This window comes from Trematomus bernacchii, unplaced genomic scaffold, assembly GCF_902827165.1.
Source record: "Trematomus bernacchii unplaced genomic scaffold, fTreBer1.1, whole genome shotgun sequence".
Classification (NCBI taxonomy): Eukaryota; Metazoa; Chordata; class Actinopteri; order Perciformes; family Nototheniidae; genus Trematomus; species Trematomus bernacchii.
Window position 1 is genome coordinate 7,519,001 of NW_022987720.1, and position 23,637 is coordinate 7,542,637.

A 23,637-nucleotide genomic window follows, 5' to 3' on the forward strand; every position below is an offset into this window, starting at 1 on the left:
TCAAATTCTGATGAACATTATTATAAAAACAACAACAAGCTGAAAAACGAAAGCAATACGACACAAAGAGACAGAACGATGCAAAACAGCAGCAAGGATGTGACTACAAAGAGGAACAAAACCACCAAGTAGACACAAAATGACCTCAGAGACACACAATGACTACAAAGTGACACAAAACGACTAATAACAGACAAAAAACGACCAGGAAAAGATGCCAAAAACCCCCACAAAAAACACAAAGAGACGGAAAACAACCAAGAGGCAATCACAACAGAGCCGCAAAACACACGCATTTATTTGGGAGTCTTTCTCCTACAGTGTAAAACTCAAAATCGAGTATATTTGTCTTGTCGTGTGTGTATCAGCGACTGCAGAACTAATCTGATAATGAATGCCTGTGATTAAAGAAATAAATCCATTATTTATTTAATTAGTGGATCTCAATCACATATCTGGACTCCATGTGATTGAGATTCTGGAGCAGCTTGACAAAGAGAGACAGAAGGAGTGATTTGCTCCCTGCTGGACTTCAGTCATTCACAAAGACACTGCTGTAACTCCAGAGTCTCTGCAGCAGGCATCATGTTATCTGTTGCCTCGTCTTACTGTGACCCCCCCCCCCCCCAGGTGTGGAGGTATTCCCACTGAAACACATGTGTGCTTGTGAGCATTATTCATGCTATTTGGACTTAAAGGCATGTGTTATTCATGAGTTGTTTCCCTGAGCTGAAGTCTGGGGTTGTTTGTGTCCACGCTGGTCAGATAAATTGGACTCTTGTTTTTCTTTATCGATCCCACTGCAGCATCGTTCCATCCTCTGAGATTAAAAACCAACCGGCCAATAGAACCTCCACATGGTGATTGGCGTAATGGTGGAGCAGTTGGCTGTTTTTTAAATGTATCTCACGCTTTGCATTTATGTTCTTATTCAAAGAACAGCATATCCCTTTTTCGTGGGAGACAAACCAAACTCTGTCCAATTTTAGAACTATTTAAAGAGAAAATGTAATATTCAAAATGTTGTATATTCAATTTATGTTAAAATAAATTGTGTCTAAATGGTTTTTAATTTCAATATATTTTTTAAGTTTAGTTAGAGCTGCCACAATAGCAGACAAAATAACAATATCATTTAATCACCTCCACCTTTGCAGGGTTAATAGCCGTGACAACAAGCGCAACTATTCATCTAAATGTTTAGCATTATACAGGCCGCTTCCGCATTGCATAATTTTGTGATGGTACTTCTGTTTTAGAGCTGAAGTGTTATTTCTTTGGTGAACGTCATAAACTTTAACAACTTACTTTTGGTACTTTAAGTACATTTTGATGCCAATACTTTTGTACTTTTACTTGAGTAACATTTTGAACTACTTTGAAACATTTTACTTCTAACAGAGTATTCCTACACTCTGGTACTTCTACTCTTAATCAAGTACAAGATCTGAATACTTCTCCCACCTCTGCGTCTCACAAATGACTAATTGAAATGTCTAAACGTCATCCAGCCAAACATTAGCTGCCTTAAACTTAGCAGTGATTAAGTGACCGCGCTGTAGTTTGTTTATCGTCTAAATTCCAAATTGGTGTAAATGTGGCGATTATCCTGCTCAACAAAATGTGTAAGTATCATAAACATGTGTCCACCAGTTTATTTTCTGGGGATATCCCTGTGATTCTTGTCTATGGAGCCATTGCAATGCTTACTTCCGTTCGACCTACACAAATATGTCATCACTGCACCACTCTATAGGGCTGTCACAATTAATTAATTAACGTTTTTTTTGTGAAAAATGTTTTTATATCTCATTACTTCTACTTCTGCAGGAGTTCAACAGCACTTACTGGAGAATAAACACCACCCGTCATGTTATCTTTAGCCTGATTTGGGGCGGTCCTGCATTGCATTAATGAATGTTGGTTCTAATGTTTTAGAACTGTGTAGTGTAGCTGTAAATGTTCACAAAATATGAATACTTGCTTAGAATGCTGCTAGTGCTAAACCAAAATATGTAACCCAGTTGCATTCATGTGAAAAGAGCCTAACCCTAAAACCCTGAAATGAGTCAGCATTTTAGCGCTAGCTGTTCTTTTGTCTCGAAGTCAATTCGTTTTTTTTATGGATTTTTGGTTATTACCATAAAATAAGGTATGTGGTTAACACAGGCTTAAGAGAGATTTTAAAGAGTTGCTTTACAACATTCCTGTAAGTCTAGTATGAAGACATGCTGAGTCATGCATAAGATGCGAAGTGTGTTTAGATGCAGAGCCAGCCACACACACACCACACACACACACACACACACACACACACACACACACACACACACACACACACACACACACACACACACACACACACACACACACACACACACACACACACACACACACACACACACACACACACACACACACAAACTCACTGCAGTCGTCGCTGTCGTCGCTGTTTATCTCCACCGACGTGTCCACGCTGCTGGTCAGCGACAGAGAGCAGCCCCCCCCAGGCCGGCCATGGGCCAGCAGGGGGGACAGCAGGTGGGTCCCGCCCATCCCCGAGGCCACAGAGCCAGGGCTGAGGGTCAGGGGGGAGGTGGGGGGGTTCGGGGACAGGGGGCCGGGGGAGGTGGGGGACAGGCGGGGAAAGTAGGCGGAGATCTGACGGATGGGTCTGATGGGGCCGGGGCAAACGTCGATGGCCATGTGTTCCTGGATGGAGATGCTGAGCTTCTTTCCTCTCCGCAACGTCATAGAGTCTAAAGGTAAACAAACACAAGTTTACCCAATGTGTCACCACCAGGTCAATTTAGTGGCTTTCTATCATCTGACATGAACTTCATCAGCTGAAGACAATATAAAGAGAGGTATTGCTTTGATGAGTATGTAAACATTTAATGGATGTGTTCCCGCCAGTTGCAAAACTAATTTTCCCTTTGTACCACTTCACTCACTTGTCACACAGTTGTGCCGGAGAAGAGATGTAGATACCAACAATGTTTCATCAACCATGGCCAAAAATCCTACTTCAACTGGAAACCGAACACATTTGTTTAATCTCAGCAAGTCAGCTGAATCAATCTTGTTTTCCAGAGCGGTATGAACCCCAAATAACACATTTTGCTTTGTTTTTAATTACATGTGATGAAGACATTGTCACTATTTTGCTTATGGCACATGGTGAAATGCACACACTGAGTACAATACTTTCAAACACACATTAATGCCTGTAGTAATTGTGGTGAGTGCAACCACTACAATTTTGTGAAATAATCGCTCAAATTCATTTTAAAGTTTAAGATAGCTTATATTTGAATCATACTTAACATCAAAATGGTTTCCAAAGTACCAGAGTAACCTAATATTCCTCTCCTTAACAGATTTAGGGAGGCGTGTGGCGCAGTGGACTAGTGTGTTGGTGTTGGGATCAGGGGAGCACAGGTTCAAAACCCCACTGCAGTCTGACGACGGCTGTATAGCAGACAAGAGACCCGAGAAACTTTGTTTTAGCTAGCTGTATATATCTATATTTTTTCTTTCTGTTTTTGGTGTGGACATCCAAGTGATTTTGTTTTTTTGCACAATTGTTGGTTAAAACAAAGCACTTAAATCTATTTGTGCAGCTCAAGTCATCTTTTCTTTCTATTTTCTATCTACCATCTATTATTTTCTTAGTTATTTTACCATCACTTTTTGTGACAACATATCAAAATGTTTAAGGTAATAACTACTTCATATTTAATTGCGCTGCACAAAAAAATGTGCTTTACGTCTGGTGTGTGTAAACCTTATTACCTGAACGTGCACATGGTTCCATTTATACTACAGATGAGAGTTGACGGCGAGCTAGCATTCCAAGAACATGTGACGTTGTGTTGTTTGACTTTGTATTACTTTAAAGGGGACCTATCATGCAAAATGCACTTTTGTACGTCTTTTATACATGAATATGTGTCCCCGGTGTTCCAGGGAACTCACCAAGTGTCAGAAAACACAACCCTCTCTATTTTCCTCCATACCTAAATCTATAAAAAAGGGGCTGCAACGGATCTGATTAAAACTGATCCAGATTTGAACACTGTCCTGACGTCCAGATTCACAGCCATAGCTCAGTTTTTGGACACTTCACACACGTTTTTCGCAAACATTTTCACATGCTAGGTGTCCGGGAGTACTCCTCCTTAATCCTAATTGGGAGAAGCTGACTGTTGAACCCTCCATGATCCCACACTGCTCCACCACTACCCTAAACTCTAGATTTACAAATTGATTTCTCTCCGAGACCCATACTTGGAGAAAATAACAGATTGTCCTTGTTGTCTCACTTTTAGTATTTGCATGTTTTATCTTCTGTTAGAGCAGCGTTTCTCAAAGTGTGGGGCGGAGATGTGATAGGTGGGTCGCGAATGGACGTGAAGAACGGGAGATTATAGCGGCCCACCGGGAAAAGTCCCGAATCTCCCGATGGCCAATCCGAGCCTGCTCACACACACACAACTGAAACCAAAATAATTTACAGACATATGTAAACATCTCTCATACACACATGTGAAACGCTCAGCCTCACACACACACACACACACACACACACACACACACACACACACACACACACACACACACACACACACACACACACACACACAGCGTTGCAGTCGGGAAGAAAAGCAATGTGGAGCGGCACCTCACCACTTCATAAGGAGTTTAACCGTGGCACTTTTCGAAATCCCGTTTGTGTCCCCCCACTTTACAAATAGGTCTATGTTTATTATTATTTTTTAACACAAGCCGTCATCGCCACGGAGGAGCACACAGCCTCTGTGAGCGAGCGAGACAGAGAGAGAGAGAGAGCTAGAGAGAGCACACCTTTATCTATTTAATATAGCCTAGTTGTAACAAATACAGTAAGAAATCATTCCAATGTGTACTATAGGACAGTAAAAAAATAAAATAAAAGAAAGAATGCTAACTAGGTAACATAAGATAAGAATAAACAAGTTTAAATGATTTGTTATTCTAAAGATGTTTGGATTATTGAAAAGTATACAGCTCTCTTTCATACGAGTGTTGAGAGCTGTATCCATAAATTCATGTTGTGCTCAAAGTGCACCAGATTGATGCATTTCACTTCAACATTTAAAAATACATCTTCCCGGGGGTGCAAGCCCCCGGACCCCCCCTAGGTGAGGTCTACCCCCAAATAAAGCAGGTTAAAATAATTAAATTGAATACATGTTCTTTTAGTAAACACTGAAAACGGGTCCCACAGACCCAAACAGCACACAAAGGTTAAAGGTGAGCATATAATAATGTTAAAATGTGCTAAATATATACACTGCAAAAAACAAAAAAGAGGAGTAAAAGTAGCTCACGACTTGTTTATTTTTTGAAAGCAGCTCTCATCCTAAAAAAGGTTGGAGACCCCTGTTATAGAACGATACATTTGACAATTGTAAGCTTGGCCTACCATTTTATTAGAGCGATGAGGAACAGGTGGGGCTTGAAAAGGCCCACATGTTCAAAGTGGGGAATGACAGAAGAAGTTTGAGAACCACTGTGTTAGAGAGTCAATCTACAGTCTACAGAGGTTGGGATTATTGGTCCTTTTTTATGAAATTAATAAATTGTATTCAAAAAGCGGTCAATCCACGGTTATACAAAGATTGCAAAATTCAAGTTTAAAGACTAAGCAGTAATATAAATAGATATGTACACTAAAAATTGAGTTGTATGGTATAGTTTTAATACAGAGACCCCTAGGGACAGAACATTACATTTAGTATTGTGCTTTGGAGCTCAGAATCAAGCTGGCAGACACATAAGCAATCACTTTGTGTTGATCTGACAATTTATCGTCTCCTCTTTGTTTCTAGGGAGTCTTCATGGTTAAACTGTGCTGACTCCACCAATGATTCCTGATGTTAATGGAAACCCACATCAATCTTTTTTTGTTTCCTGAATCAGTCTGACATAATTTATCCCCACAGCAGCCTCTGAGTCCCGCAGCAGAAAACTGACGGCAGGTGTCCAATGAGACCCGAGTGTCTGACAAGTAAGACTGAGGAAATAAATTGAATATGTGTGACAAATATAGAGGCTGGATTGATTAGGAATGACAATTGCAGTAACAGCCATTAAACTCAGCAAGAGGCGTTTACGTAAAGTGCACCAAACTCTGAAAACAGAAATGGTTGTTGTTTTAAACTAAAAGTGTATGTAACTATAACTGCATCTTGTTTTTGAGAGAAGCAAAAAAAACGTATTTTATCTGTAACTAATGTAAATAACGTGTACGTAAACCACATAATCAATTCGTACACAACACATGTAATGAATTTGTGTAACCTGTGTTGAAAATGTGTACCCAAATAATTAAATTTGTATCTATCCCACTAAATAAAATGTTAAGCTACCTATGTAATTAACTCATATGTAACCTTTGTCATCAATTCAATTGCAACCCATTCAATCTAACTACATGTTACTCACAATTTATACGTGATCTAATCGACTTACAAAATCCATTCGTACGTGATCCATGTAATAAAGTTGTCTGAAACCCATATGCATTTACTTTTTTCCCCATTTTGGATGTACATTAAAATAAGTCAATGTGGACTTTGAGTATTAGACTCAAACTCCTGGATGAAAGTCCAATATTGTTCGACATTCCCATCCACTCACACATTATCCCTTCATGGACTTTTTTTATTGAGTCCTCTTTTTGTTACGCTAGTTTTTTCCTCCTTGTGAGCGCTTTTTGTTATTTCCACTACCTACTCTGTTAAGAGGGATTACCTGATCTGTTAAAATAAATACACTTTTTTATTACATTCAAGACTTTGTCTCTGGGTCGTGCATTTGGGTTCATCAGTTTGTGTCGAGGTCCTGACAGAACAAACTTACCAAAAATGGACCCAGCCGACCCAAAAGCGCTCCAGACTGCTTTGTTTGCCCAAGGCAGTTTAATTCACCAGCATCAAGAGCAGCTAACAATCAGCTGGCGACACAGCTTCAACAGATCCTCACCCGTCTAGAGATTCCAGATGTGCCGACGGCGCCACCTCCCGTCGATCCTGCAGCTGGCCAGGCCGAGGTTCGCTCAGCATTTGTTCCACTTCGGTTGGCATCACCAGAGAGGTTTTCCGGGAGTCTGGAAACTGCAGAACGTTCCTGGTCCAGTGTGATCTACATTAGAAACACAATCCAGCAGCGTTTGTTTCCGAAGAAGCCAAGGTCGCCTTCATGGTCTCCCACCTCACCGGCAGAGCCGCAGCATGGGCCACGGCTGAATGGGCTCGAGACTCTCCCATATGCAGGTCGTATTCCGCTTTTTACGACACAATGAGCCGGGTGTTCGATCAGACCTCAACCTCCAGGGAGGCCACCCGGACTCTTATGCAGATAAATCAGCACTCCTACCCTGTCATAGATTATGCCATAACATTTCGGACCGCAGCCTCGGACAGTGGCTGGAACACTCCCGCATTGATAGATGCGTTCATGAACGGACTGTCAGATCCCATAAAGGATTGCCTGGCTCCGTTGGAATTGCCTCAAGACCTGGAAACATTAATTTCCATGGCTACTCGAGTGGATAATCGTCTCAGAGAGAGGGAGAGGGAGGCGTCGAGCCACACCTAGACCTCCAAGTCACCAGGGGCGTTTTCCTGGGAATTCTTCTTCACGGATTCCGCCGGATTCTGCAACTCCAGGAACAGCGCCACGGGAGGAACCCATGCAGCTGGGAAGGACCAGGATTTCCCCAAAGGAAAGACAGCGCCGACTACAGGAGGGAAGCTGTTTTTACTGTGGACTTCCGGGTCACCAGCATCCCGCATGTCCGGGAAAAGGACAAGCTCACCGGCTATGAGGAGGGCGCTGGTGAGCAAATTCCCCTCGAAATACCCTCCACGCACACCTACTCAGGTAACACTCATAGATAGTAACCAAGAACACACACTAGGGGCACTGATTGACTCTGGGGCCGACGAGAGTCTTATGGATTGGGAGCTAGCCAAACTACTTAACCTTAAAGGGCCCATGTCATGGCCATTTCCACTGATCATAATTACATTGTTGAGGTATACTAAAATAGATTTATACTGTGCAATTTTCCAAACTCACATTGGTTTCGCATACAGCATCTCTGTCAAGCATGTGTATTCAGCAGTATTCACTTTCTCCACTAAACGACTCGTTGGAGCTCTTGCCCCCCCCTCCCTGTGAGCCTAGTGTGCTCCGATTGGTCAGCTCGGCCACTCGTTCTGATTAGTCAACCACCAGAGAGGCTGCGCCCATGTCTAACAGTGCTTTTCCCGGCTGCTCTCAGCGTAACATCAGTCTTATCATGGCGTCGGCACAGCCGTATATTTTATATACATATATATTTTTAACTGTTGTTATAGAAGAGTGTGACGGCCCCAGGGCCTTTGTCTTACGATGGGGTGGAGCTGAAGAGGCTAATCAGCACGATCACGGACACCTCCGGACACTACGGCCCCAGTCTCTCTCCAAAGCGGCTGCAGGAAGACTAACTCTGCGATCCTCTCAACCACCTATCTCTGCATTTACCACAATAAATGTGCCGTGGTTTTGTAAACTCGTGTATGTCTCCTTGTCTTTGTGGCCTACGAGCCGCTCATAACAAAGAGTAAGTTATTTTTACCCGTTATAAACTACTACTGTTTGATGAGAAATCAAATCATGGTTTGCTATATATGAATTCAGGGAAGAAAGGATAGGCCTACTAAGTATTTCCATTAAACTTTATTTTTAGAAATGTACAAAATGAACATAAATATACATATATACACGGTATATCATTCATTCCTCCTCCTCGCATCTTGCCTGCGCACAGTCGGTGCGGTGCCTTTTAGCACGACGCCTCAGTAGTAGTAGAAGTGCCTTTTAGCACGTCATGGATTGTCCGATCTGGCTGGACGAAATCAAATGCAAATCACAAAATATTAGAGAAACTTAGTTGTTTTAGATTCGTTAGTAGTAGTTGTGTAATGAACAGCTTGCCTGCTAATATGCTAACCTAGCTTTGTTTACCTTGGTAGCTAACACGATATGAACGTTAGCTTGGAGGAAAGGCAACTATAATGCAGTGTAATAAAACTACTATGAACAAAAGCTAGTGGTTCATATTAGGCTAGCAATAACGTGTTTATAATTGCAATCGTATACGGGTATTCTGCTACCATACTATGTAACTTGCATGAATACATTGTTTTGCGCTAGCATACAGCTAGCCTCGTTAGCTACATGCAGTATATGTACGGTCACAATGTACGGTAAATCACAGTACAGTATACTGTATGAGTATTCCGTGTGTGTGAATGCAGACATTCTCCTGCTATGAGATACATGTATGCAAGGCCATCTGCTGATATTAGAGTTGATATATGGAAACTCTAGCAACTTAGTTAGCACAGTTAGCACTGTGTCAATGGCTTAGCAGTCCAACACAGTTTACACATTTAAACAGTCTTGTTTGATAAATACACAAATAACAATCCAAACTTACAGGTTGTATACCCAGATCTTCCCCTGCTCCAAACGGTCCAAACAAGCTATGCATATCCGGCCTCAAACTGGGCAATGTTTTGGAAGCTTTCGTCTGTGAAATGCCGGTTCTTCGAACCTCTGGAGGAGGAACACGCCGCTGCTGGTGTGGCCATAGCTCTTCGGGATTGGTCCATTTCGTTCCGGGTACCGCATGACATCAGGCGGTACCCGGAAGAATCAAATGGGCAGTGACGTATCTCCAACGAGGCGTTTTGGGGAGGTATTTTCTGTGTTAGAGTTTTACTCGCTACAGGGTGTACTTTGAGGGTTTTGACTCTGCACACCGTTTACATGCATAAAAACCTTCATAACACACAAGGGGACGGGTAATAACCGGAAAAGCATGACATGGGAGCTTTAAGGCTATTCCTTTGGCCCACCCCATCAATGCCAGAGCTTTGGACGGCAGACTAATGTGTCAAATCACTGATCATACCGAAAACCGTTCATTTATTTAATTCCCCTCAGCACTCACTTGTATTAGGATTCCCCTGGTTAAAAAAACACAATCCACACATTGATTGGTGCTCAGGCCAAGTTAAGGAATGGGGAGGGGAATGTGAGCAAAATTGTAGTGTTCCTAACCCGCCTCGCCCTGCTATAACGCAGACCCCGGCGATCAGACTTCACCCAGTCATCATGTCCGGTAAAAACTCAGAATATACCAGTTAATGGTTATGATGAGTATCCTGAGTTGTCTAAGATCCCTGCATGTTACCACGATCTGAGAGGTTTTTAACAAAACCAAGGCTCTGTCACTACCTCCACATCGCCCTTTTGATTGTGCTATCGATCTGCTACCCGGCGCACCCATTCCTAAGGGACGCCTTTATTCCATCTCCGGACCAGAGCGAGCGGCCATGGATGAATACATCTCGTCTTCCCTGAAAGCGGGAATCATCCGTCCCTCCTCTTCACCGGCAGGAGCAGGATTCTTCTTTGTGAGTAAAAAGGATGGCTCACTCAGGCCATGTATTGACTATAGCCCACTTAACGCCATTAGCACAAAGAACCGCTACCCCCTGCCATTAATGTCATCAGCGTTGGAACTGCTTCAGTCCGCTAAGATTTTTACCAAACTCTACCTCAGAAATGCTTATCACCAGGTCAGGATAAGAGAAGGGGACGAGTGGAAGACGGGGTTTAATACCCCCAGTGGACATTATGAGTACCGGACCATGCCCTTTGGATTATGTAACGCTCCTGCTGTCTTCCAGACCTTCGTCAATGACATTCTAAGAGACTTCTTGAATGTATTTGTGTATGTATATCTGGATGACATATTAATATTTTCCCCAGACAGTCAAACCCATGTTCCACAGGTTCGTCAAGTCCTCCAGAAGCTACTAGAAAACCACTTGTACGTCAAAGCCGAGAAGTGTGAGTTTCATGCAGCCACCGTTTCTTTTCTGGGACACATTGTAACCGCCAACCAGGTACAGATGGACCCTTCCAAGGTTAGTGCTGTGGCTAATTGGCCCACACTAACCAACAAGAAAAAGTTCATAGGGTTTGCAAACATTTATCGAAAGTTTATCCGGAACTTTAGCTCTGTTGCCGCTCCCCTGCATAATCTCACTTCCTCCAAAGTCTCGTTTCAGTGGAGTCCCCAGGCCGAGACCGCCTTCAGGACTCTTAAGGAGAGATTTACCACGGCACCTGTTCTTACCGTCCCAGACCCCCAGCGACAATTCGTGGTGGAAGTGGATGCCTCCAATGTGGGAATAGGAGCAGTGTTGTCCCAGAGATCCACCAAGGACAACCGGATGCATCCCTGCGCCTACCTGTCCCGTAAGTTGTCTTCAGCTGAGCGGAACTACGACGTAGGTGACAAGCAGTTGCTAGCGGTCAAGGCAGCTTTAGAGGAGTGGAGACACTGGCTAGAGGGGGCGGAGCAACCTTTTATTGTTTGGACAGACCATAAGAACTTGGAGTACATCAGGAAAGCCAAGAGACTTAACTCGTGTCAGTCCCGTTGGTCTCTGTTTTTCAACAGATTCAACTTCACAATTTCCTTCCGACCGGGTACTCAGAATGGAAAACCAGACGCACTGTCACGACTCTATGAGCCAGAGCCTACTGCCAAGGAACCAGAGGCAATCCTTCCACTAAACTGTGTGGTTGGGGCGGTCTCCTGGCAGATAGAAAATGATGTGAAGCAGGCTAATGTTGTGAGCCCAGCACCTAGTGGGTGTCCGAATAATCGTCTGTTTGTCCCTGAGTCGTTATGCTCCAAGGTAATCCACTGGGCTCACACCTCTAAGCTCACATGTCATCCAGGTATCCGGCGATCGATGTTCACCATTAAACAGCATTTCTGGTGGCCAGCCATGGTGAAGGAGGTGACGGAATATGTGGCTGCCTGTCCCGTGTGTGCCCGTAACAAGACCTCATCCCTGGCTCCGATGGGTCTTCTTCAGCCTCTGCCCGTGCGCCAACGGCCTTGGTCCCATATCTCGCTGGACTTTGTCACCGGACTACCACCTTCTAAATGTAACACTACCGTCCTGACGGTAGTAGACCGATTCACCAAAATGGTTCACTTTATCCCTCTGCTTAAACTTCCCTCTGCCAAGGAAACGGCAGAGGTCATGCTAACCCATGTATTCAGGATTCATGGTTTCCCCAGTGATGTGGTGTCCGACCGAGGTCCGCAGTTCATCTCCGTTTTCTGGAGGGAATTCTGCCGGCTCCTAGGCGCCATCGTCAGCCTGTCTTCCGGCTACCACCCCCAGTCCAGGCCAGACAGAACGCCTAAATCTGGACCTCGAGACCTGCCTCAGATGCCTCGTGTCCCAGAGCCCGAGGTCATGGAGCGACCAACTCACTTGGGTGGAATACTCCCACAATACTCTTCCTTCAGTTTCTACAGGTCTCTCCCCCTTCCAGTGCGCCTATGGATATCAACCCCCGCTGTTCCCAGCCAATGAGGAGAAGGTCAGAGTCCCGTCTGCGCACGCCATGGTCCGACGTTGTCGGAAGGTCTGGGCCGGAGCTCGGCAGGTACTCCTTCGGACATCCGCTAGGATGAAGGCAGCGGCAGATCGTTCCCTCCGTGCGGCTCCCGTCTACAGACCGGGTCAGCGAGTCTGGTTGTCCACTAAAGACTTGCCCCTACATGTTCCTTCCAGGAAGTTGGCACCAAGGTTTGTGGGTCCTTTCCAAATTCAGAACATTATAAACCCTGTCGCGGTGCGTCTCTGACTCCCCAGGTCTCTCAAGGTCCACCCCACGTTCCACGTCAGCAAAATCAAGCCTGTTCAGGAGAGCGCTCTGGTTCCCGCCTCCAAGGCCCCTCCACCACCCCGGATCATCGACGGGGGCCCGGTATACACGGTCAAGAAGCTACTAGCGGTCCGCAAACGGGGCCGGGATGTCAATACCTGGTCGATTGGGAGGGATACGGTCCTGAGGAGCGCTTATGGGTAGCTCCCGCACTTATCATTGATAAGACTCTGATCAGGGACTTCCAAGATCGTCGTCCTGATCAGCCTGGGCCGCCAGGAGTCTTCCCTAGAGGGGGGGGTACTGTAGTGTCTCGTCAAATGTGTTAGTATTTTGTCTGTCATTTCCTGTTTAATTTTGTATTTACCTCTTGTCTTTCATTTCAGGACCTGTTTTCTTCCTCCCCTTGTGTATTTTTCCCGCCATCATCAGTGTCTGCCCCGCCTCTGATTGTTTCCACCTGTTCCCACTCACCTCATGTTTAAATAGTCCTGTCTCTCCCCTGTCCTGTGTCAGTTCGTCTTGTTTGTTTCCCCGAATGATCGTGCCAAGCCTCAGCTCTGAAAGGATTGCTTTTCACTCATGTCAGGTTTTGTTATGTTTGTTTATTTTGTTAGGCTTACGTTTTTATTAAGTCCTCTTTTTGTTACGTTAGTTTTTTCCTCCTTTGTTATTTCCACTACCTACTCTGTTAAGAGGGATTACCTGATCTGTTAAAAATAAATACACTTTTTTTCATTACATTCAAGACTTTGTCTCTGGGTCGTGCATTTGGGTTCATCAGTTTGTGTCGAGGTCCTGACAAATACTTTTGCTTTAGTTACGTAATGTAACATTTGGTGATTTTTTTACCTGTACTAAATCAAGATTTTGTATACATGACTTCTGCTCTCGAGTATTTCTTTACCCTAGTATCACAATTAGTTCTTAAGTTAAATATTTGAATACTTACTCCTGTGATTAAGTTTGAGGGGGAAAGAAAACATTTGATGTTACCGGACTCCATTTATTGGAATTCACTGCTTCCTCATGTCCTTAATGTCATATATTTATGTTTGAGACATCACCAAAAATGTTTTTCTGTCTATTGATCTCTTTTGACAAATGATTAATCAATATAAAAAAGGTAGATTTGAGTTGAGTATTTTCTTCTCTACTGATCATGTTAATATAGATGACAAGTGACTCCTCGTTAGCTAAAAAGGTTAAACAGCTGCTTCCAATTATCCGACTTTTCGCCTGATTTCCCTCCTAAACTCTGCCTGGTTCGTGTTCACTGGCAGGAGATGACAAATCTTCAGAAATATTCGATTTAAAACAGTGGGAGACGCTGATGTTGGTGTGCAACTGTTTAAAAGCTCAGCAGGGAGGCTCAAGCAGAGCATTGGAGTATATCTAAAATACAAAGTGTGAACGGAGCGAGTGGGAAACTGAAAATGACTCACGTTTCGAGTATCTTTTTATGCATGATTTCAGTCTCCTACGCATGCATTTTTAACACTGAGGACAAAGAAAGGCATGTTGGTTTGCCTGAAGTTGGTTAAAACGTTTAGTTTGTGTTCCTATATCAGTGACCCACCCTATTAAAAAAAACAACGTGCTGAGTTTTGCAGGATTCTTCCCTCAAAGGGTTTTAATGGGCTTTTGAGCAGAAGAGCTGATTCGTGGTATTCCAAGATGAAAGTTTACAAGAGTAATTATTTAATCAGCTACAAGCAGTTGGCGACACAGAACAAGGTCTATAAAAAAAATATTATACTATAACCTCGGACTTTAATGCAACAACGTTCTGTTTTGTTTCACAACTTTTTAAATCACCGTCCATGTTACAAAGTTTTACGATTCCATTATTTTTTATATTCCAGCAGAGTAATTTGCCATTCCAGCTTTCTGCCTGAATCATAATTCTAAATAAGAAACTCTTTACCCTTTGCGAGTAACTCTCAACAAACAATAATTCCTGCAGTGTGTGACCTTTGCAACCTGTTCTTACTCACAACTCAATTAACCACAAATGTTCTGTGCCCCTTGGTGTCTGATGCTGATGCACGCACCCTTTAGAGCAGCGTTTCTCAAAGTGTGGGGCGTGCCCCACTGGTGGGGCGCAGAGATGTGATAGGTGGGTCGTGAATGGACGGGAGATTATCTTTCTTTTTTTTTAAATATATTTTCTTTAATATATATTTTTTTTTTTTATTTGGACCTCAGGCCGGAATCGGCAACGGCGGTGGACTTTCACAGCGCCGCTGTGTTTGCGGCGGCGGATGCGGTACTAGCGCAGCGGCGCTGTGAAAGTCCACGGCCCACCTATGCCAGAGCCAGCGGCCCACCGAAGGCAGCAGCCCACCAACGGCAGCGGCCCACCGGGAAAAGTCCCGAATCTCCCGATGGCCAATCCGAGCCTGCTCACACAAACACAACTGAAACCAAAATCATTTACAGACATATGTACAAATGTCTCATACACACATGTGAAACGCTCTCACACACACACACACACACACACACACAACAGCGTTGCAGTCGGGAAGAAAAGCAATGTGGAGCGGCACCTCACCACTTCATAAGGAGTTTAACCGTGACACTTTTTGAAATCCCGTTTGTGTCCCCCCACTTTACAAATAGGTCTATGTTTATTATTATTCTTTAACGCAAGCCGTCATCGCCACGGAGGAGCACACAGCCTCTGTGAGCGAGCGAGACAGAGAGAGAGAGAGAGCTAGAGAGCACACCTTTATCTATTTAATATAGCCTAGTAAAATAAAGTAAGAAATCATTCCAATGTGTACTATAGGACAGTAAAAAAAAAAAAAACTGTTTAAAAGGAGAGTGATTAGTAAAATATGCATAAATAAAAAGAAAGAATGCTAACTAGGTAACATAAGATAAGAATAAACAAGTTGAAATGATTTGTTATTGGTTGTGATCATATTCTAAAGATGTTTGGATTATTGAAAAGTATACAGCTCCCTTTCATCTGAGTGTTGAGAGCTGTATCCATCAATTCATGTTGTGCTCCAGATTGATGCATTTCACTTCAACATTTAAAAATAAATCTTCCCGGGGTGCAAGCCCCCGGACCCCCCTAAAGGAGGTTAGGTCCACCCCCAAATAAAGCAGGTTAAAATAATTAAATTGCATACATTTTCTTTTAGTAAACACTGAAAACGGGTTAAAGGTAAGCATATAATAATGTTAAAATGTGCTAAATATATACACTGCAAAAAAACAAAAAAGAGGAGTAAAAGTAGCTCACGACTTGTTTTATTTTTTGAAAGCAGCTCTCATCCTAAAAAAGGTTGGAGACCCCTGTTATAGAACGATACATTTGACAATTTTAAGCTTGGCCTACCATTTTATTGGAGCGATGAGGAACAGGTGGGGCTTGAAAAGGCCCACCTATTCAAAGTGGGGAATGACAGAAGAAGTTTGAGAACCACTGCTCTAGAGTCTGTGTGAGACATACCAGGCTTTAAACTAACGCCAATGTACCTCCTGTTTGCATCATTATCCAACGTTCAGAGAACAGATGTTCAATATGAGTGAGAAAGTCAGTTAAGGGCGCGTGGGAGTGTAGACAAATGCTGGACTATCAGCAAGGAGTCTGTTGTTCGTGTACCATGTGAAACCCAAAGGCAATGTATGACGTATTTGACCTTCATTTGCTAAGTTCTTTAACAATGGCAGTCAAATTGAAAACCACAATCTTTCCCTAAAACTGTGTTTTTGCTTATGAATAAAACATTTTAAAAGCAGTGAATAGTTCAAATAGCTTGTTGCTTTGCAGTGTGTGTTTTTTATTATGTTTCTGTATGTCTTATTCTTTCCCAGGACAGCATTTGGGAGTTTATTTCAAAGCGGAGGGTTATTTAAGAAAATAAAGTTTTTTGGCGTAAATTTCACTTTGAAAAGACACTACACTATTAGTGGCAACATGTTCCCGGTCATGTCTAAAACAGACCCTACAGGGGTACCTGGAGAGTATTTTGCATAACATTGTAATTATTGTTCTCGTTTTACAATGGTATAAATTTGGTAACAAGAATCGTACATTTCTGGCAGACATACAGCTCACTTGGTGGAACTGGTGACCCATACACTGGGGATTGGTCGCTGTATTGGGGGACCCTTGCAACGCTTTCACTTCAATAAAGGCAATAGTGGCTCGATACAAAATAGATGTTTTAAATTCCACCTGTGTTGGTATAAAAAAAAACATTTGTTTTTGTATTGCAACGCCACTTTTATAAGCGCACAGGACTGGAGTATATCCTGAAATGTTCCACTCAACGTACTGAATCCAGAATCCCTTTTAAATCAATAACCCAATTATTCACACCTCTTCATTTTGGTAATCTTTTTTACATTCTCCGATTCATTTCCCCTTCACCAGTTGAATGACTTTTCTCCATCGAGCCTGTGGGCGTCTTTACTGTCTTTTAAGATTAGTGATAGTGTCACAGGTTTATTACAGAATCCAGATGCAGTTTGATGTTGATCTGAAGTCACTGAGGTAGAAGAGCAGCAACGACATACTGTATCTGTCCCTGGCAGGCCGTGCTTGGCGTAAGAGGGGCGTGGGAGTGATGGTAGTGAATCTGACAATTTCCCTCCAATCCAGGACCCCGCGGCAGTGAGGTGTTAATGTTCCCACAACGCTTAACTTAGCTTCTGTTTTTGCAGCTTCTTATCCAGCAGTTAAGGGAAATGAACTTTGAAATGAAGAGCAACTGATCCTGCCTTATGTCTTGCGGGTATATAAAAGAATGTTAGACATTTTAAGTTAAGACTTAAGGCTGTCAGAAACCCACTTTTAAGTTTCTGACAGCTCTCCCGTTTCTGCATTTCAAAAATAGGTTCAATGTTCCACAAATCAGAAACTTGGTTTGAGAAAACCTTTATTCTCTTTGAGAAATTCTAATCCAGACGTATAATATTTTTTCAACATGGACCTGTTCCAATGTGTTCCACATGTAAAAACAGCAGTGTAATCCCCCTTCTTTTTCAATTACGTAAATATAAAGTAAAGTAAAAATTGGTTTTAGACAGACTTAAAGAGCAACTTGCAGGTTGTTTTTTTTAACTAAATGTATGCTTAACCTTGCCTGAAAATTACAATTAAAAAAGTTAATGCAGGATTTGATATGTTTTACGAGACATAAGGGCAGGAATTCAGAGGGGAAAGTAGCCGTTTTGAGCTCTGCTACTAAAAACAGTTTTTTTTTAACGTCATACGTCAAACGCGTCACATAGGGGAGCAATTTTCTCGGACTCCTTCTCTGCCCAATTCACGGTAGTAGTTGGTAGTTGGTTTGAGCGGTTGTGATTTAGTGAGCTGGTATTTTTTCGGTAGTTTGACATTGCATTTCACCATTTTTAATCATGGTGAGCTATTGTGTTTGTGCAGGTTGCATAAACTCCAGCCTGTCAGGACATCGAGTCCACAGTGTCCCTAACAGGAAAAGGACCGGAGCTAGCTTTCGTTCCTGGGTGCGTTGTGCGAGGTGCATCCACCTCCCTGCAGCACATACTCTCCACAGCTGAGGCCATGGGCTGGCATTTCCCACACAAGCACCTATCAAACAAAACGTTTATCAGGAAACCGTATTACATCTCTCTCACCCCCTTCGCTCCTCTCTCTCTCCCCTCCGGTACACAGACGTAGTGTGGAGTTGCATTAGGTAACGCGAGATACGGCTGATACTTGCGCATTAGTTTCTGTTATGGATCAGTATCAACAGTCCTGCCAGTAACGTTACTATATTATCAATACTACTTTAGTTATAGCCTGATATATGATAGCTAACTTTACAATGTTGTGATGTGACCGACGTTAGCTAACATTAACTGTAGCTAACGCCGGTCACTCACCAAGACAGCTGCCCAGTTCTCCACTGGTTCTCCTCACACCACAGCTCCATTTCTCTCAGATGGCCGTTATTTCTTCTAATCCTTGGCTGCTCCTGATCTCTTGGATGCCTAGCAGGCTCATAATTATAAGGTTGTGGTCCGTCATATGCATACGAATATATATTTCAACCTCTTCTGTGTCAAAACTAGCATTGTGATCCATGTTTATTAATACGTTAGACCGGCCGCTCTCTCTGATGTGACGTCACACACGGGTGGTCTTTTTTTTATGCGGAAGTAAAAATGTCTTACAAAAACGACGCCAGATGTCACTGTAGTATATTTATGTATATTTTTGGGAAAATCTAGTGTGTATACATCATTTTCCTACACATTTATTCATTGGGGTCTCCAACCTGCAAGTTGCTCTTTAAGGTGTTACCTAACATGCTTTTTTACACCAGTAAAAGCTGCAAAAAGTGGGATCAGTCGCTTAGCATACATTTCCCTAAACTGCTGAATAAGAAGTTGCAAATCTGAAGCTAGGTTACACATTGCAATATTCTCTAAACTTTGTTTCCAAAAATATGCAAAAGTTAAGATGTTGTAAACATTTAATATAAAAAATGTCATTTCCAAAAATTCATCCATCTATCTTCTACCGCTTATCCGGGGTATAGGAACCCATACCAAGTGCCCAAACCACCTCCACTGGCTCCTTTCTACTAAAGGAGAAGCAGCTTTATTCTCCTTCCTGGAGGACTGAAATCCTCACCCTAACCCCAAGGGAGATGCCAGCCACCCTCCGGAGGAAACCCATTTCATCCACTTGTATCGTTCTTTGACCATAGGTGAAGGTAGGAGCAAAGATGGACAGGTATTTTCAATAAACCAATAACTAGAATGTTCTATCAATATGTCTCCTAACTTTGAATTTGTTCTTATTATTCATGACTTCATTGAGTGCATTTATTTATGGTGGGTGTTTCAGGTGTAGAGTTGCTGTGTTCATGTTTAATTCATGCAGCAGCGTTTATCAGCGGCAACATTCTCCCTCTTGAAAGTGAAACGCGGAGTCCGTCCAGTGACTGATGTTCAGTCTCTGTGGGATTACTGTGAGATTCAGCAGTGGAGTGTTAAGCTGAGGGGAAAGCACTGTGGAGTTTATGCTAATGAAGACATGAAATGCATCCTCACCCCCCGTCTATCTCACCTGACACTCACTCATCTCATCCTTTCTCTTTGTCTCCCCCACCTCTCTCTGTGTCTCCCTTAATTTCATCTCTCCTGTCTGCAGACATGTCTCCATGTTTCTCTCTGCATTACTCCGTGAGTCCTCTTCCTCTGAACACTGACTGACAGCTGTGAGAGGGATGGGTGAGGAAAGGGTGAGGAGAAGTGGTTAAAGGATCACATCCTCACATATCATGCCAGTACTTGAATATTACTCAAAGCGGCCAGAAATCATATTTTGCTTGAAATTAGCATTATCAAGTTAATGTTGATTGCACAATGTAATGGCTGTAGAATAATGATCCCATCTGCATTTAGACTGGGTCCCTTTCAGCCTCAAGGTTCAAGGTTCTTTATTGTCAATCTGACATAGCTACAGAGTAATTATGTAGTTGAACATCTTATGTCACAGGCTTCTCCAACAATGCAACATAATAACATAATAACAATAAGACCAAGAGCAATACAAAAAGAATAATAGTTATAAAATAAAATAAAGTGATGATGTGGAATAGTGCAGTACGAGTCTATATACAAGTTATTGGAATGATATATATATATTAGGTATTAGATACATACTACTGAGTAGCAGATGAATGTTTGAAGTTGTTTCAACAGTTCAATTTTTTAACAGTCTCACTGCCCGCGGGAAGAAACTGTTTCCGAATCTTCTTGTCCTTGCCAGGATGCTGCGGTAACGTCTGCCAGACGGCAACAGAAAGAACAGTTTGTGGCTGGGGTGATGGGGGTCTTTGATAATCCGTAGTGATTTCTTCCTGAGCCGCTGGGAGTAAAGGTCCTCCATGGATGGCAGCTCCGTCCTGGTGATGTGCAGTTTTCACCACCCTCTGTAAAGCCTTACGATCGAGGTCGGTGCAGCTGCCGTACCAGGCCGTCATGCTGCCAGTCAGGATACTCTCTATTGTGCACCTGTAGAAGTTGCAGAGTATCCTGGAGTCCATGTTGAACCTCCTCAGCCTGCGGAGGAAGAAGAGCCGCTGTCAAGCTTTCTTGGTGATGGTGGTGGTGTGAAGAGACCATGTCAGGTCCTCAGTGATGTGGACCCCAAGGAACCTGAAGCTTTTGACTCTCTCCACCGTAGTCCCATTGATGGCGATGGGGGCGTGTCCCTCTCCCTGCTGCTTCCTGTAATCCACAATCAGCTCCTTTGTTTTGCTGATGTTGAGATGGAGGTTGTTATTCTGGCACCAAGATGTCAGGTTTTCGACCTCCTCTCTGTACGCCGTCTCGTCATCGTCGGTGATCTGGCCGATGACGGTCGTGTCAGCAGGAAACTTCACGATGGTGTTGGAGCTGTGTGTGGCCACGCAGTCGTGGGTGAACAGGGAGTAGAGGAGAGGGCTGAGCATGCAGCCTTGAGGGGCTCCGGTGTTGAGGATCAGGGTGGAGGATGTGATGTTTCCCACCCGCACTGCCTGGGGTCTGCCCGTCAGGAAGTTCAGGATCCAGTCACAGAGGGCGCTGTTGAGCCCGAGGTCTCTGAGCTTGATGGCCAGCTTGGAGGGCACAATGGTATTGAATGCTGAACTGTAGTCAATGAACAGCATTCTCACATATGTGTTCCTCTGGTCCAGGTGTGAGAGGGCAGTGTGGATGGTGAGGGCTATGGCGTCGTCTGTGGACCTGTTTGCTCTGTAGGCAAACTGCAGGGGGTCCAGAGATTCAGGGAGGGAGGAGGTGATGAATGATTTGACTAACCGCTCAAAGCACTTCATTATGGTGGAGGTGAGTGCTACTGGGCGGTAGTCGTTGGGGCAGGTGATGATTGTCTTTTTCGGGACAGGAACGATAGTGGAATGTTTGAAGCATGTGGGGACTACAGACTGCAGCAGGGACCTGTTGAAGATGTCTGTGAACACCTCTACCAGCTGAACTGCACACACCCTGAGAACACGGCCAGGGATGCCATCAGGTCCAGGAGCCTTGTATGGGTTAACCCTTTTAAAGGATTTACACACATCTGCCCTATTTAAAACAAAAGGGCAGGGTAGCTCCTGGACCCTCTGTACCTCCACAGCCCGGCTGCTCTCAAAGCGTGCAAAAAAACTGTTCAGCTCATCTGGGAGAGATGCGCACGCAGACACTCCCGCAGCACCCCCCGCTGCTCCTTTGTAGTCAGTCATTGTCCTTAGTCCCGCCCACATATTCCTAGTGTTACAGCCTTTGAAGTCAGATTCCACCTTCTCTTTGTACTGTCTCTTTGCATTTTTAATTGCTCTCCGGAGATCATACCTAGACTTCCTGTACTCCTCCAAATCTCCAGCTCTGTGCGCGATAGTGCGCGCTTTCAGCTTGCAGCGCACATCGGAGTTTATCCAGGGCTTTTGATTTGGGAATGTCCGTACAGAAACCTTCGGTACCACGTCATCGATGCATTTCCCAATGTAGCAGATGACAGTGTCCGTGTGTGTTGATGTTATTGTCCTCAAACACACTCCAATCCGTAGATGCAAAGCAATCCTGCAGTGCTGCATCTGACTCCTCGCTCCATCGTTGTACTGTCCTTGTTATCGGTCTGTCCCTTTTAAGTTTCTGCTTGTACGCAGGCAACAACAGTAGTGAGATATGGTCTGATTTGCCGAAGGGAGGGCGAGGGAGAGCCTTATATCCATTCCGGAAAGGGGAATAAACATGGTCCAGTATGTTTCCCCCGCGTGTCGGGCAGCTGATGTGTTGGTAATATTTTGGCAAAACCTTCTTCATGTTGGCGGTGTTGAAATCTCCGGCCACAACGAACGCCGCATCTGGCCGTGAAGTCTCGGTCTTATCAATAATCCCAAACAGCTGATCGAGTGCCGTGTTGTTGTCGGCGAGCGACTGCGGGGGATATACACTGCTGTTATCACAACAGATGTGAATTCCCTCGGCAGATGGAAGGCCCGACATGAGATCATGAGGTGCTCTAGATGTGCGGAACAGTCCGATGAAATAATCTTCACATCTGAGCACCAGTTGTTGTTAGTCATTACACACACACCGCCTCCCTTACTTTTCCCCGAGTTAGCAGTCCGGTCCTGACGAAAAATAGAGAATCCATCAGGGACAATGGCGGAGTCCGGGATAGCGGGGTTGAGCCAAGTCTCAGTGAGAATTAACACGTTACAGTTCTTAATGTCCCGTTGAAAAGCAATCCGGCTTCTGAGTTCATCTAGCTTATTTTCAATGGATTGAACGTTAGCCAGAAGAATACTCGGAAGAGGGGGTCGATTCTCTCGTTTCCTCAGTCTGACCAGCAGCCCGGCCCGGCACCCGCGCTTTGTCTTCTTCTTGCGTCTCTCAGGTAGAACAGCAACAGGTAGCCATGGTGAATCTCCATTGTTTGTCGGAGGGTTATTATTGTCCACAAAGTTTCGCAATTGAAGAAGTTCCTCTCTGCTATATTGTATGGCAGAGTAGGTGCGGTCGGCTAGCATGTTGCGAACCATGTTAAAAGTAAAATGGCAAAAGTAAAATAAATATGTACAAAATACGAAAATGGGCAAAGTTGGAGAGGAGCACAAAGACGATGCGGCCATCTTCATCGGCGCATCATGTCACTTCGGTTCACAATGCAATATATAGTAGTTAGTGACAGAGGTGGGACCAAGTCATTGTTTTGCAAGTCCGAGTCAAGTCTCAAGTCTTTGCGCTCAAGTCCGAGTCAAGTCTCAAGTCTTTGCGCTCAAGTCCAAGTCAAGTCTCAAGTCTTTGCGCTCAAGTCCAAGTCAAGTCTCAAGTCAGGATGGGAAAGTTCAA

At 43.8% G+C, this 23,637-nt stretch overlaps 1 protein-coding gene across 1 annotated transcript in view; it reads right to left on the reverse strand.

Annotated features, from left to right (window-relative positions):
• The window catches only part of doc2a (double C2-like domains, alpha), a 97,357-nt gene that overhangs the window by 65,897 nt on the left and 7,823 nt on the right, over positions 1-23,637 (reverse strand). The window contains 1 exon segment of the mRNA XM_034143497.1: positions 2,430-2,759. Within this exon segment, the coding sequence (XP_033999388.1) occupies positions 2,430-2,754 (325 nt within the window). The 5' untranslated portion in view covers positions 2,755-2,759.